Here is a 12835-nt window from a genome sequence, read left to right on the forward strand (position 1 = left end):
CTGCCCATGTTTGTGAAACCTCATTCCTAACTTGTATTAAGAGGTGAAATTTCATTTTCTCTACAAAATCCTCACTATAGTAAAAGGAATCAAAATACGAAGAGCAAAATTTAACTTTGGAATGAATTACCTCATTCACAAAGATCACAGTTTACAATCCAGCTTGAAATATCAGAAATTAAATCTTTCTCTAATGTCTTTCCTCTGAAACAAGTATTTATTTAGTTTAGATAGACTGTCTTGCTAGTAAATATAAAACATTTGCAAAATGGTTTTTGGGACTTCTCCGTCCTCACCCAAAGATACCAAAAAATTTTCTTTTTCTCCTTGTCTGGCACAAATCTTGAACCACCTTATATAAATTGCTGAGAATTTGTACTGCTTTCTTTACACTATTTTTTCACAATTTCATAAATATATTCAACTGCATCAATAGTTTTAAAATGTAAACAAAAAAAGGAATTTGAAATATCTTGTACTACAATAAACCACCACAAGTTCTAATGCCAGTTGAGATATTGCTCACTTCAAACTCCTGAATTTTAAGACATCAAAAAAAAGTTCCTTCTGCCAATCAATGGTATAAACATGGCACAGTACTCAACACATTCAAAATTCCTTTCCTTGGGTTATCTCATTTGATTCCCAAAATAATTCTGGAAAAATTAAGTATCATTTATTCCATTAAGAGAGAGCAAAACTTGCCCAAGGTGAAAAAGTGAAATAACTGAGTCAATACTCAAATTTTCTTTTTTTTTTTTTTCTTACCTCCAGCTGAACTTGAAAAACCCGAATTTTCTAACAGAGTCCAACTTCTCTTGAATAGCTGACTAAAAGGGTAGGCCAGGACAGTTCTCAACTAGCATTCACTTTCATCACGGACATAATTATAGTGTTACCTATTTTAAAGCCCTTAGCAGAATCTATATATATATATATGCCAATCCTCCTTTCTTCTATCAGAAAAGATTTTAAATAGTTACACTGTCAGATGCTATTCTTAAGTATAACAAATTAAAGATTTTCTTCTACTAGAAACAAGAAAGCATGTCACTGATTACAAATTTACAGTTTTAAAATTTTTATTTTTTAGAGACAGTCTCACTATGTTGCCCAGGCTGATCCTGAACTCCTGAGCTCAAGTGACCCACCCACTTTGGCTTTCCAAAGTGTTGGGATTACATGCAGGAGCCACTGCAGCTGGTGACAAATACCATTTATAATTTTTAAATAATGAATTACCAAGTATTCAGTTGGTATCCTTTACTTACCGAGACAATGTTGTTTTCCCAGAACCAGGCAGACCTCTTAAAAGAATAAGCAACTTCTGCAATTTATTTAACTTTGCCTCTTCAAACTGCTGGTTCACAAACCTGTCTGTTCCTTTATGCTTGTCCATACAAGGATCTTTCCAGCATCTTTCTCTGACTTCACAGAAACCATTACTCACATATTCATCTTGCATACTGCAGTCATTTCCAGAGGGATGAACACTACTCCTATTCTCACTACAGTCAGTATATTTGTTGTTCCGATCAAAAGTCATACAATTCCAGTTAACATGACAATTATTTACATAATATCCATTTTGCATCTGAGAGTCATCTTGGGTTTGGAAAATATTTGATCGCGGATTTGGTGTAGCACTGAATCTTTGAAAATTTAAATGATAGTTCAAACTGGGAAGGGGAGGACCACGGGGCACTATAAAAGGATGCACTGATCGCCATTCAGGCCTGAAAGAAGTAAATGAAGTGTCACAAAATGTAGGTATCACTTGTCCATTACAGGGATATTTGCCTGGCTCATTCCCCAAGTTCTGTTGAAAATCACAATGTGATGGAAGAGCATTATTACTAAGATCTTTCTTTTCTTCAGGTTTTAAGAGACCATTATTATGACCCTGATAAAATGGAATAAATTGTTCCTGAGAAGGTTCAGATTCTTTACAACTGTTCTCAAAATCGTCTTTTTCCTTTTCAAGCTCTTCAATTTCTTTGTAAAATTGGAATAATTCATTGTCAATCTCTGATTTTTCAGAGTTAAATTTCTGTTTCTCTGTTTGTCCTCCTCTGCCATTTCTACCATTTAGAGTGTCTGCCTCATTCCTCCTTTCATTTCGTTTCTTTTTCTGAGGGGGTTTATAAATGGGTCCTATAAATGCTTTACTTGTGCTATATATCTCATCGTCCGTAGATAATAACGGAGGACGTGATTCCTGTAAAACCTGTGAATGAATGGATTCAATAACATCTGGTCTATTACCAGGCAGCTCATCATGCAAAGGTCTATACAAATCCGTAGTTTTGGTTTTATCTTCCTGCAAATAACTACGTCCTCTGACATCAATGATGGTCACAGGGACCCAATCATTTCCAGTTTTCTCTTGGATTCTGTGAAAATCAGCATCACTATGATTGTGAAAAACATAAGCCTCTGAAGTTGACTTCAATTTTTTACAGCGTGGTTCACTTGTTACTTCTCTAGGTCCCAAGAATTTACCTTCAATTTCACAAGACATCTGAGAAGTAAATAAATCATACAATTACTAGCTAATATCTTAAAAATCTAAATAAAAATTTCTTCATAAACAAAGACATTTAAATTTGTGATTATAAATATTTAATGGTAACAATTTCCCAAAATACCAAAGTCAATTTTATAACCACTTATTATTTAAGCACAGTCATAACATGGTGGTTTATGGGAGGGATCTCGTTGAATATCCTTTAAAATACATATCTATATATCTATATCTATCTCAAAATTAAACGATCCATTTCTGAATTTGGAGGACCTAAAAGATTTAAGTATGTCTGTAAAGTTGAATCAGTAATATATTTTTACGATATAGATATACAATTGGGTACATAAAAGGATAGTAAAACTGCCAACACTAAATTAACATATACTCAAACTCGTTGTGGTACACTGCAACCTAAGCATCTCCTTACTTAAAATCACTGTTTTTGAGAGGATATAGCTCCAGTTCTCTCCCAAACCTCAATCAATTTCCTTAGCATTCAAATGTTGGATTAGATTAACTGAAATGCCAGTCTTTGGGGGCCTTTTACTGTGAGTAGTTAGTGTAAAAGAGATTCCTAAATGGGTGTAGTGCGTTAATTTAAAAGGGTGAAAGAGATCAGTTGCAACTTAACAGAAATTTAGTAACAAATCTGGCAACTCTCAAAGATCAAAGCGTTCATCTTTTCCAAACTGTCTATCATAAAAGATAAAATTTGCTTCCCTTTGGGCCTGGCGGAGTGGCTCAAGTGTGTAATCCCAGCACTTGGGAGGCTGAGGCGGGCGGATTGCTGCTCAGGAGTTCAAGACCAGCATAGCAACATGGCCTAACTCCATCTCTAATAAAAACACAATAAATGGCCGGGAGCCGTGGCTCACGCCTGTAATCCCAACACTTCGGGAGGCGGAGGCGGGTGGATCACGAGGTCAGGAGTTTGAGGCCAGCCTGGCCAAGATGGTGAAACCCCGTTTCTATAAAAATACAAAAATTAGCCGGGCACGGTGGCAGGCGCCTGTAATCCTAGCTACTCCGGAGGCTGAGGCAGAATTGCTTGAACCCGAGAGGCAGAGGTAGCAGTGAGCCGAGATCGCGCCATTGAACTCTAGCCTGGGCGACAGAACAAGACTCCGTCGCAAAAACAAACAAAATATACAAACAACAACAAAACAACAACAAAAGGCAATAAATTAGCCTGGCACAGTGGCACGCACCTGCGATCCCGCCTACTCGGGAGGATACGGTGGGAGGATCGCTTGAGGGGTGGGGGGGGGAGGCGGAGGTTGCAGTCAGCCGAGATGGCGCCACCGCACTCCAGCCTGGGCGACAGAGCGAGACCCTGTCTCAGGAAAAAAAAATGCTTCCCCTAAAATATCTTAGCGACCTCAAGTACAGCCCAGAGGCTTATTCTACCGAACTCTTCATTGTGCCACTCTCTGGTGTTCCTCACTAACACGAGAGAAAAAAACGGACAAAAAGGCGAACTAGAGAATGAGGCAAGTAGGCCACAGAAAGTCTGGAGGAAGACAACTGCGGAGAACGCCATCCTCTCGGCAATAGGCCTCCTCCTAAGGCCACCTTTCGGTTTCTCATTTCCTCATTCGAAATGTCTCAGAAAAATGCCGAGGAAGAGCAAGCGGGTCGCGTTAACACAGCTTGGCCTAGCCACAACCCGAGCCCCAAGCCTCAAGACTTCCAGAGTGAGCGGCCCGGGCAAAAGTGCGTCACCCAGCTTTTTTGTCCCAAAGGAGATGTGCTCAGGTCTTGTCCAGGAATTCTGGAGGTCTCCGAGACGCAAAAATTCACACCGAGCTTGCTTTTACGTTTACAGCTAATCTAAGGGGTCCAGTCAAGAAGAAAGCGAAAAACGCCACCACCACCCCACCCTCACCTAAAACGGGGCGTCTACTCACCTTACTCTACTCCTACGCATTGACCTTTAACTCCCAGCAAAGCCTTCTTCTAGAAAGACACGAACCTCCGTAAACGTGAAAGAAAAGCGGAGGCACACCACCAGAGCCGAGATCTGGTGGGTCTAAAAGCCCAGGGTCAGAATCTCGGTAACAAGCCGTACCTCCTTACGCAACATGGCGGCCACCTCACGGTTTACCCAGGCTGCAACTAGGCGTTTGCGCCAGGCATTGTGGGAATTGAAGTCCGACGTTCACTCCGGCTCCGTAAACCTCACGTCATGCAGACTAGGTCTCCCAGAATCCATGGCGTGAATAACGCACTAATTTGGAAACAAAATTAGACCGGAATTAGTTCCTAGATCTGCAACAAGGAAGTTATTTAAAAACACCAACTTTAGTTAAAAGAACGCAGCGACCTCCTCTGGCGTTCACCCCCGAAGAAAAAGGGAATATGAGAACCTGACGCCCCTAAATAGATGTATAAGCGGCTCTCAGTGCATGTTTCATAGGGCTTTCTAGAAGACAAAGAACCAGCTGACTTTTCAAACGGAACTCCACAGCTGATATCACAAATTTGGATTCTGGTCGTTTCTACGAATGACCACCTGGCGTAATTTTAGGCTCATGCTTTTATGTGGAAGGAAAGAATTACTGCAGTGCAGGTCCCCAATAACGGATAAAAATACGAATAAAATCGTTTAGTGACATGTCGCTGTTTTGTTTTTTTGGAAATACACACCAATCACTGAGCTTTCCCATTAAAAGAGTCAATGTGAAAAACACGTAGAACGCGAGTTGTTGGTAAGAACGAGCGCTACGTAAATGTTTGTTAGGTTAAAAGTAAGTACAAACCAGCAGGGCGCGGTGGCTCACGACTGTAATCATAGCACTTTGGGAGGCCGAGGTGGGTGGTTCACCGGAGGTCAGGAGTTCAAGACCAGCGTGGCCATAATGGTGAAACCCAATCTTTAAAAAAATTTAAAAATTTATACTTTTTTTTTTTTTAAGTAAGTACAAACCAAACAACTGGCAGTCCTCAACTGAGGGCCCCTTTTCTCTTCCCACCACCTCTCCAACCCTCACTCCACTGGTTCCCCATCCCCCATTATTTCAGGTCCCTGCAAGGAAAACTGGTCATCTCTTCATATTTAAATGATTCTGTGGATATGTACCCTTCTCCATCCCCAATGTGATGATAATTTCATTTGTTGTTAAAATTACACTCTGGAATATATACATTTGATTAACAGCCCTGTGATCAAGAGTGTTTACCAAAGTAATCCATCCTTTTACAAAGAACTTTATCTCAAATGCAGATTTCTGCTACGAACTTTGTCTTCTCATAATTAAATTCAAGACATGCATCCTCCTTTGAAACAATCACATTTAAGTGAGGTTGTGGCGTTCTGCAGGCATAGGATGCTCATTATAAAATAATATTAATCTTTATCACCCCATCAAGGTATTGCCCTGTTTCTCCACGGCATATTTTCCCCCTTACAACTAATAAGCAATCAGTGAGGTTATACTTTGAGAAGCAGCAGCTTCTAATCAAACTTAATCTTATGGTTCAGATTCCATAAGTGTTGGGTTTTTTTTTCCCAACTCCTTCAAGCCTTCCACATTTGTCAATCCAGATGCTGCTACAGAGCAGAACGTTGCTTATTTATTTATTCACTGTCAGTATTGTCAGGCCTCCATGTGCAAGCCGGGACCCAGAAAGTCTGAAGTTCTGCCTGCCTCGGTTAATCAACCCCCACTCACCCCCGCCCCCCGACCCGGCATTCGCCATTATCCCTGATCACCCAGGGGAGCTTCCCCTGGACATTGAGCTTCTCTATCCACCCTGCCATCTTAATTGTTATTATGATAATGTGAATACTTCTCACCCCACCCTGCCACCTTAACTGTTCTTGTTCTGTGAATATTCCTCCCCTCCACCCTCCCATCTTAACTACTCTTAGGCCTAACCCCACCCGCCATTGTTACTGAACTTATGGTAATGTATACTCCTTGCCCCTACCCCCACCACTGTAACTGATCTTACTCTGTAACACCCCTGCCCCGCAAAAATTGCCCCAACCTATAAAACCAGTTCCCACCTCTACTCCCTTCGCCAGTCCTTTCTCGGATTCGGCCTGCTTGCACCCAAGCGCGAAATAAAACGGCCTTGTCGCCCACACAAAGCCTGTTTGGAAGATCTCTTTATTAAATGCCTTTAATATCTGGTATTTTGGACGCGAATAACAAATATGAATTTATGGATTCCTCTTGTTCAGGGGGTTGTACTCCATTGCTCTCCTTACTTATTTACTATTAATATTTTTAGGATGGTTTTAAATGCACAGAAAAATCGAGCAAATGATAGAGTTCCCATGTACCACACACACATATACAGTTTCCCCATTTCTAACCTTACATTGTTACAACGAATGACCTAACATTGATACATGAACATTAACTTGTTATAACTTATTAGTTACAATAACATGTAATATATAACATTAAGTTACATATCGGTTATATATTAGTTGTATAACATTCGTTCTTTGTTTTTTTACCTAAATGCCCTCTTTGTTCTGGATTCCATCCAGGATACCACCTTACCTTTAGTTAACATGTTTCCTTAGGCTTCCTTTGGCTGTAACAATTTCTTTTTTTTTTTTTTTTTTTTTTTTTTGAGGCGGAGTTTTGCTCTTGTTACCCAGGCTGGAGTGCAATGGCGCGATCTCGGCTCACCGCAACCTCCGCCTCCTGGGTTCAGGCAATTCTCCTGCCTCAGCCTCCTGAGTAGCTGGGATTACAGGCACGCGCCACCATGCCCAGCTAATTTTTTGTATTTTTAGTAGAGACGGGGTTTCACCTTGTTGACCAGGATGGTCTCGATCTCTTGACCTCGTGATCCACCCGCCTCGGCCTCCCAAAGTGCTGGGATTACAGGCGTGAGCCACCGCGCCCAGCTGTAACAATTTCTTAAACTTATTTTTTAATATCTTAAGCTTATTTTTTATGACCTTGACCTTTTTTTTTTGGGCCTGAGTCTTGCTGTTTCCCAGTCTGGAGTGCAGTGACACCATCTCGGCTGACTGCAACCTCCGCCTCCCAGGTTCAAGTGATTCTGCTTCAGCCTCCCAAGTAGCTTAGACTACAAGCACCTGCCACCACATCCAGCTAATTTTTGTATTATTATTAGTAGTATTGTGATATTGTGCTGGCCTGGAGCCAGAACCTGAGCAACACTATTTTTATAAAATGCAAAACTGTTTTTAAATAAGTTGCAATGGCTGCCCCATTCTCCTCACAATAACTGCTGTTCTTGGCCGCTATAAATAGAACTGCTAGTTTGTTCTGCAAAACTATGTAAAGCTGCTTACCTTTTCTTATCAGTAACTGCTAAAATCTGTGACTTCTATCACCACCCAGACAATGTGTAAACAAATGTATATCTTGACTTCTGTAAACCACTGAGGTAACAAACAGAATGACAAAAGTCCCCTAGACCTAGGAATGTCCGGAGACCCCCGCCCATGTCTCGCCCAGGAGGTGAATCACAGAATCCGCTAGCCCTTGGAATGTCCGAAACCTTTTCATCCCCATCCCCGCCCCTCACCCCCACTCCCAAGGTGGTTTTTCGGGTATAAAAAATTGTAGCACCCTCCTTTTGGCACCACAGGTTGGAGAGACGTGAGTCCTCTGTGGTCGCCAGCATAATAAATGACCCTGCAATCTGGCATACTTTTGTCTTGGTGATAACTTTCTACACTCGGTCCAATACAACAGTATTATTTTGTAGACAGAGTCTGGCTCTGTCATTCAGGCTGGAGTGCAATGGCAGGTCTCCACTCACTGCAACCTCTGCCTCCTGGGTTCAAGTGATTCTACTGCCTCAGCCTCCCAAGTAACTGGGACTACAGGCGCATGCCACCATGCCTGGCTAATTTTTGTATTTTAGTAGAGAGAGGGTTTCACTATGTTAGGATGGTCTGGAACTCGTGACCTCAGGTGATCCACCCTCCTCGGCCTCCCAAAGTTCTGGGATTACAGGCGCGAGCCACCACACCCAGCCTAATTTTTGTATTTTTAGTAGAGACAGGTTCAACATGTTGGTCAGGCTGATCTCAAACTCCTGAGCTCAAGCAATCCACCTGCCTCTACCTCCCAAAGTGCTGAGATTACAGGTGTGAGCCACAGTGCCCAGCCGCCCTTGACAATTTTGAGGAAAACTGATCAGGTTTCTTGTAGCATGCTCTTATATTGGAATTTGTCTGATGTTTTTCGCATTTTCCAGAACTGTAGAAAATAAGTTTGCTATTTGTTATTATTTTTATTAACTTATTTATTGAGACAAGGTCTTGCTCTGTCATCCAGGCTGTAGTGTAGTGGCACAATCGCGGCTCACTGCAGCCTCAACCTCCTGGGCTCAGGTGATCTTCCCACCTCAGTCTCCTGAGTAACTAGGACTATAGGCACACGTCACTACGCCCTGCTAATTTTTGTATTTTTTTTTTTTTTGTAGGGATGGGGTTACACCATGTTACCCAGGCTAAATTTTTCTTCTTTATAAATTGCCCAGTCTCTGCTATTTCTTTTATTTTAACTTTCTTTTTTGTTTTTTTTTTCTTTTTTGCACTTCTAGGGTATTTGTTTATTTGCTTGTTTTGAGGCAGGATCTCACTCTGTCACCCAGGCTGGAGTGTAGTGGTGCCATCACAGCTCACTGCAGCCTCAACCTCACTGCTCAAATGATCTTTCTCCACTCAGCCTCCCAAGTAGTAGTTGGGGCTACAGGTATGTACCTCCATGCCTAGACAATATTTGTATTTTTCGCAAAGACAGAGTCTTGCTATGTTGCCCAGGCTGGTTTTTAATTCCTGGCCTCAAGTAATACTCCTGCCTTGGCTTCTCAAAGTGCTGGGATTGCGAGCATAAGTGGCCAAGCCCAGCAGAATGTGCTATTTTTTTTTTTTTTTTTTTTTTTTTTTGAGATAGGGAGTTCTGCTCCTCCTCCTTTAGGATGGAATATTGCAGGGGAGGGAAAAATGTTTTGCTTCCACCCATTGGTTCTCAGCCCAAACTCTGTAACTAAAGAAAAGTATATAGATTTATTTAACATAAGTTTTAGATGATATAGAAGCCTTCATAAGTATATGAAGATCTGAAAAAATAGTTAAACCTTAGTGTTTTATACAAGGTTTGATGAAGAGGGGAGTCATAGAAAAATGTAATAGGACAAAGAGGGTATGTGTTGAGTGTAGTTAATTGGGGAAAATTAGCAAGGCTTGTTTGTTTAGATTCCTGTTGGTGTCCCTCTATCTTCAAAAGTAAGGTTGCCCCTTTTCTCCACAAAAAGGAAGGGTACCTCTCACTTGAGAGTCTTATGACTTGCCTCAGGGGAAGGTCAAAGAGCCCTTCTTGCACCTGCCATTTCTCAAATTACTTCAGATTAAAATATTTGATATGTCAAAATTGTGCCATAACAGAAAAAACAAATTAACTAAAGTTACAAGGTACAAAATTAACATACAAAAATCAGTAGCATTTCTGTATGCTAACGATGAAATATTTGAAGAAAAATAAACTCTCATTCACAATAGCTACAAAAAATACAATACTTAATAAATTTAACAGAGGAGGTGAAAGATTTGTACATTGAAAACTATAAAACATTGATGAAAGAAATTAAAGATAACACAAATAAATGCTTACAGATTAGAAGAATTAGTATTGTCAAAATGAACATACTACCCAAAGAAATCTACAGATTCAATGCAATCCCTATCAAAATCGCAATGACATTTTTTCACAGAAATAGAAAAAACAATCCAGAAACTCATGAAATCACAAAAAAGCCTGAGAGGCAAAGGAATCCTGAGCAACAAGAACAAAGAACAGGGCCAGGCGCGGTGGCTTAAGCCTGTAATCCCAGCACTTTGGGAGGCCGAGGCGGGTGGATCACGAGGTCAAGAGATCGAGACCATCCTGGTCAACACGGTGAAACCCCGTCTCTACTAAAAATACAAAAAATTAGCTGGGCATGGTAGCGCGTGCCTGTAATCCCAGCTACTCAGGAGGCTGAGACAGGAGAATTGCCTGAACCCAGGAGGCGGAGGTTGCGGTGAGCCGAGATCGCGCCATTGCACTCCAGCCTGGGTAACAAGAGCGAAACTCCGTCTCAAAATAAAATAAAATAATAAAAATAGACAAATTGGCCAGTGCGGTGGCTCATCCCAGCACTTTGGGAGGCCAATGTGGGAGGATCACTTGAGGTCAGGAGTTTGAGATCAGCCTGGACAACATGGCAAAACCTCGTCTCTAGTAAAAATACAAAAATTAGCCAGACATTGTGGTGCACGCTTGTAGTCCTAGCTGCTTGGGAAGGTGAGGCAGCAGAATTGCTCCCAGCTTCAGGGAGTCAGAGGTTGCAGTGAGCTGAGATCCTGCCACTGCACTCTATCCTGGGACATAACAAGACTCTGGCAAAAAAAAAAAAAAAGACACATTGACCAATGGAACAGAATAGAAGACCCAGAAATATATGTATTTACATCCAAATGATTTTTTTTTTTTTTTTTTTGAGACAGAGTCTTGCTCTGTTGCCCACGCTGGAGTGCAGTGGCATGATCTCAGCTCACTACAGCCTCCACCTCCCAGGTTCAAGTGATTCTTCTGCCTCAGCCTCCGGAGTTGTTGGGACTACAGGCATGTGCCACCATGTCTGGCTAATATGGGCCTACAGGCATGTGCCACCATGCCTGGCTAATATATTTATTTTTAGTAGAGATGAGGTTTCACCATGTTGGCCAGGATGGTCTGGAACTCCTGCCTTCAAGTGATCCACCCACCTTGGCCTCCCAAAGTGCTGGAATTACAGGCGTGAGCCACTGTGCCAGGCCAGACAAATGGTTTTTTGACGAAGTTACCAAGAACATACATTGAGCTCAAGCCATCTTCCTCTTTGATAAGTGATGCTGGGAAAACCAAATATCCGTATGCAGAAGGATCAAACTAGACCCCTATGTCTCGCCATATACAAAAGCCAACTCAAAGTGCATTGAAACCTACATGTAGCCACGTGCGGTGCTCATGCCTGTAATCCCAGCATTTTGGGAGGCCGAGGCAGGCAGATAACCTGAGGTCGGGAGTTTGAGACCAGCCTGACCAACAAAGAGAAACCCCGTCTCTGTTAAAAATACAAAATTAGGGCCGGGCGCGGTGGCTCAAGCCTGTAATCCCAGCACTTTGGGAGGCCGAGGCGGGTGGATCACGAGGTCAAGAGATCGAGACCATCCTGGTCAACACGGTGAAACCCCGTCTCTACTAAAAATACAAAAAATTAGCTGGGCATGGTAGCGCGTGCCTGTAATCCCAGCTACTCAGGAGGCTGAGACAGGAGAATTGCCTGAACCCAGGAGGCGGAGGTTGCGGTGAGCCGAGATCGCGCCATTGCACTCCAGCCTGGGTAACAAGAGCGAAACTCCGTCTCAAAAAAAAAAAAAAAATATATATAATGCCTGTAATCCCAAATCATTGTGGGGGGAAAGTGGGCAAGTCACATGAGATCAGGTGTTGGAGACCAGCCTGGCCAATATGGTGAAACCCCATTTCTATTAAAAATATAAAAATTCAGGCCGGGCGCGGTGGCTCAAGCCTGTAATCCCAGCACTTTGGGAGGCCGAGGCGGGTGGATCACGAGGTCAAGAGATCGAGACCATCCTGGTCAACATGGTGAAACCCCGTCTCTACTAAAAAAAAAAAAAAAAATACAAAAAATTAGCTGGGCATGGTGGTGCGTGCCTGTAATCCCGGCTACTCGGGAGGCTGAGGCAGGAGAATTGCCTGAACCCAGGAGGCGGAGGTTGCGGTGAGCCGAGATCGCGCCATTGCACTCCAGCCTGGGTAACATGAGTGAAACTCCATCTCAAAAAAAAAAAAAGTGGTAGCAACAGCTGAATTACACTTTTGCAGCTAGTTAAAATGATAAATATAATGTTATATTTATTTCACCACAATAAAAAAGACCTAAGCATGAGACCTAAAATTACAAAAATTGTAGAAAATACGGGTGAAAAGCTTCATGACGTTGGTTTTGCCAATGATTTTATACATATGACACTAAAAGCACAGTCAACAAAAGACAAAAATAGGGGCTGGTCATGGTGGCTCACGCCTCTAATCCCAGCACTTTGGGAGGCCAAGGGGGGTGGATCACCTGAGCTCAGGAGTTCGATTCCAGCCTGGGCATCATGGTGAAGCCACTTCTCTACTAAAAATACAAAAATTGGCTGAGCATGTTGGTGGGCTCCTGTAGTCCCAGCTACTCAGGAGGCTGAGTCAGGAGAATTGCTTGAGCCTGGGAGACAGAGTTTGAAGTGAGCCAAGATCACGCCACTGCACTCCTGCC

At 42.3% G+C, this 12835-nt stretch overlaps 1 protein-coding gene across 4 annotated transcripts in view; it reads right to left on the bottom strand.

Moving 5' to 3' along the window:
* N4BP2L2 (NEDD4 binding protein 2 like 2) overlaps positions 1–7858 on the bottom strand; it is a 98035-nt gene extending 90177 nt beyond the window's left edge. The window contains exons 1-2 of one of the 4 annotated variants that reach the window (XM_032294429.1): positions 4435–4643; positions 1272–2521 (exon numbers count right to left, since the gene is read on the bottom strand). In XM_032294429.1, coding sequence (XP_032150320.1) covers positions 1272–2521 — 1250 coding nt within the window. In that variant the 5' untranslated portion in view covers positions 4435–4643. Of the gene's footprint in view, positions 1–1271; positions 2522–4434; positions 4647–7853 lie in introns of those variants that run through there. The other 3 variants (XM_032294428.1, XM_032294427.1, XM_032294430.1) reach the window with 3 other exon arrangements.
* Between the last annotated feature and the right edge of the window lie 4977 nt (positions 7859–12835).

The sequence above is a fragment of the Sapajus apella genome, unplaced genomic scaffold (genome assembly GCF_009761245.1).
Source record: "Sapajus apella isolate SASKATOON/1434 unplaced genomic scaffold, GSC_monkey_1.0 scaffold32, whole genome shotgun sequence".
Taxonomy (NCBI): Eukaryota; Metazoa; Chordata; class Mammalia; order Primates; family Cebidae; genus Sapajus; species Sapajus apella.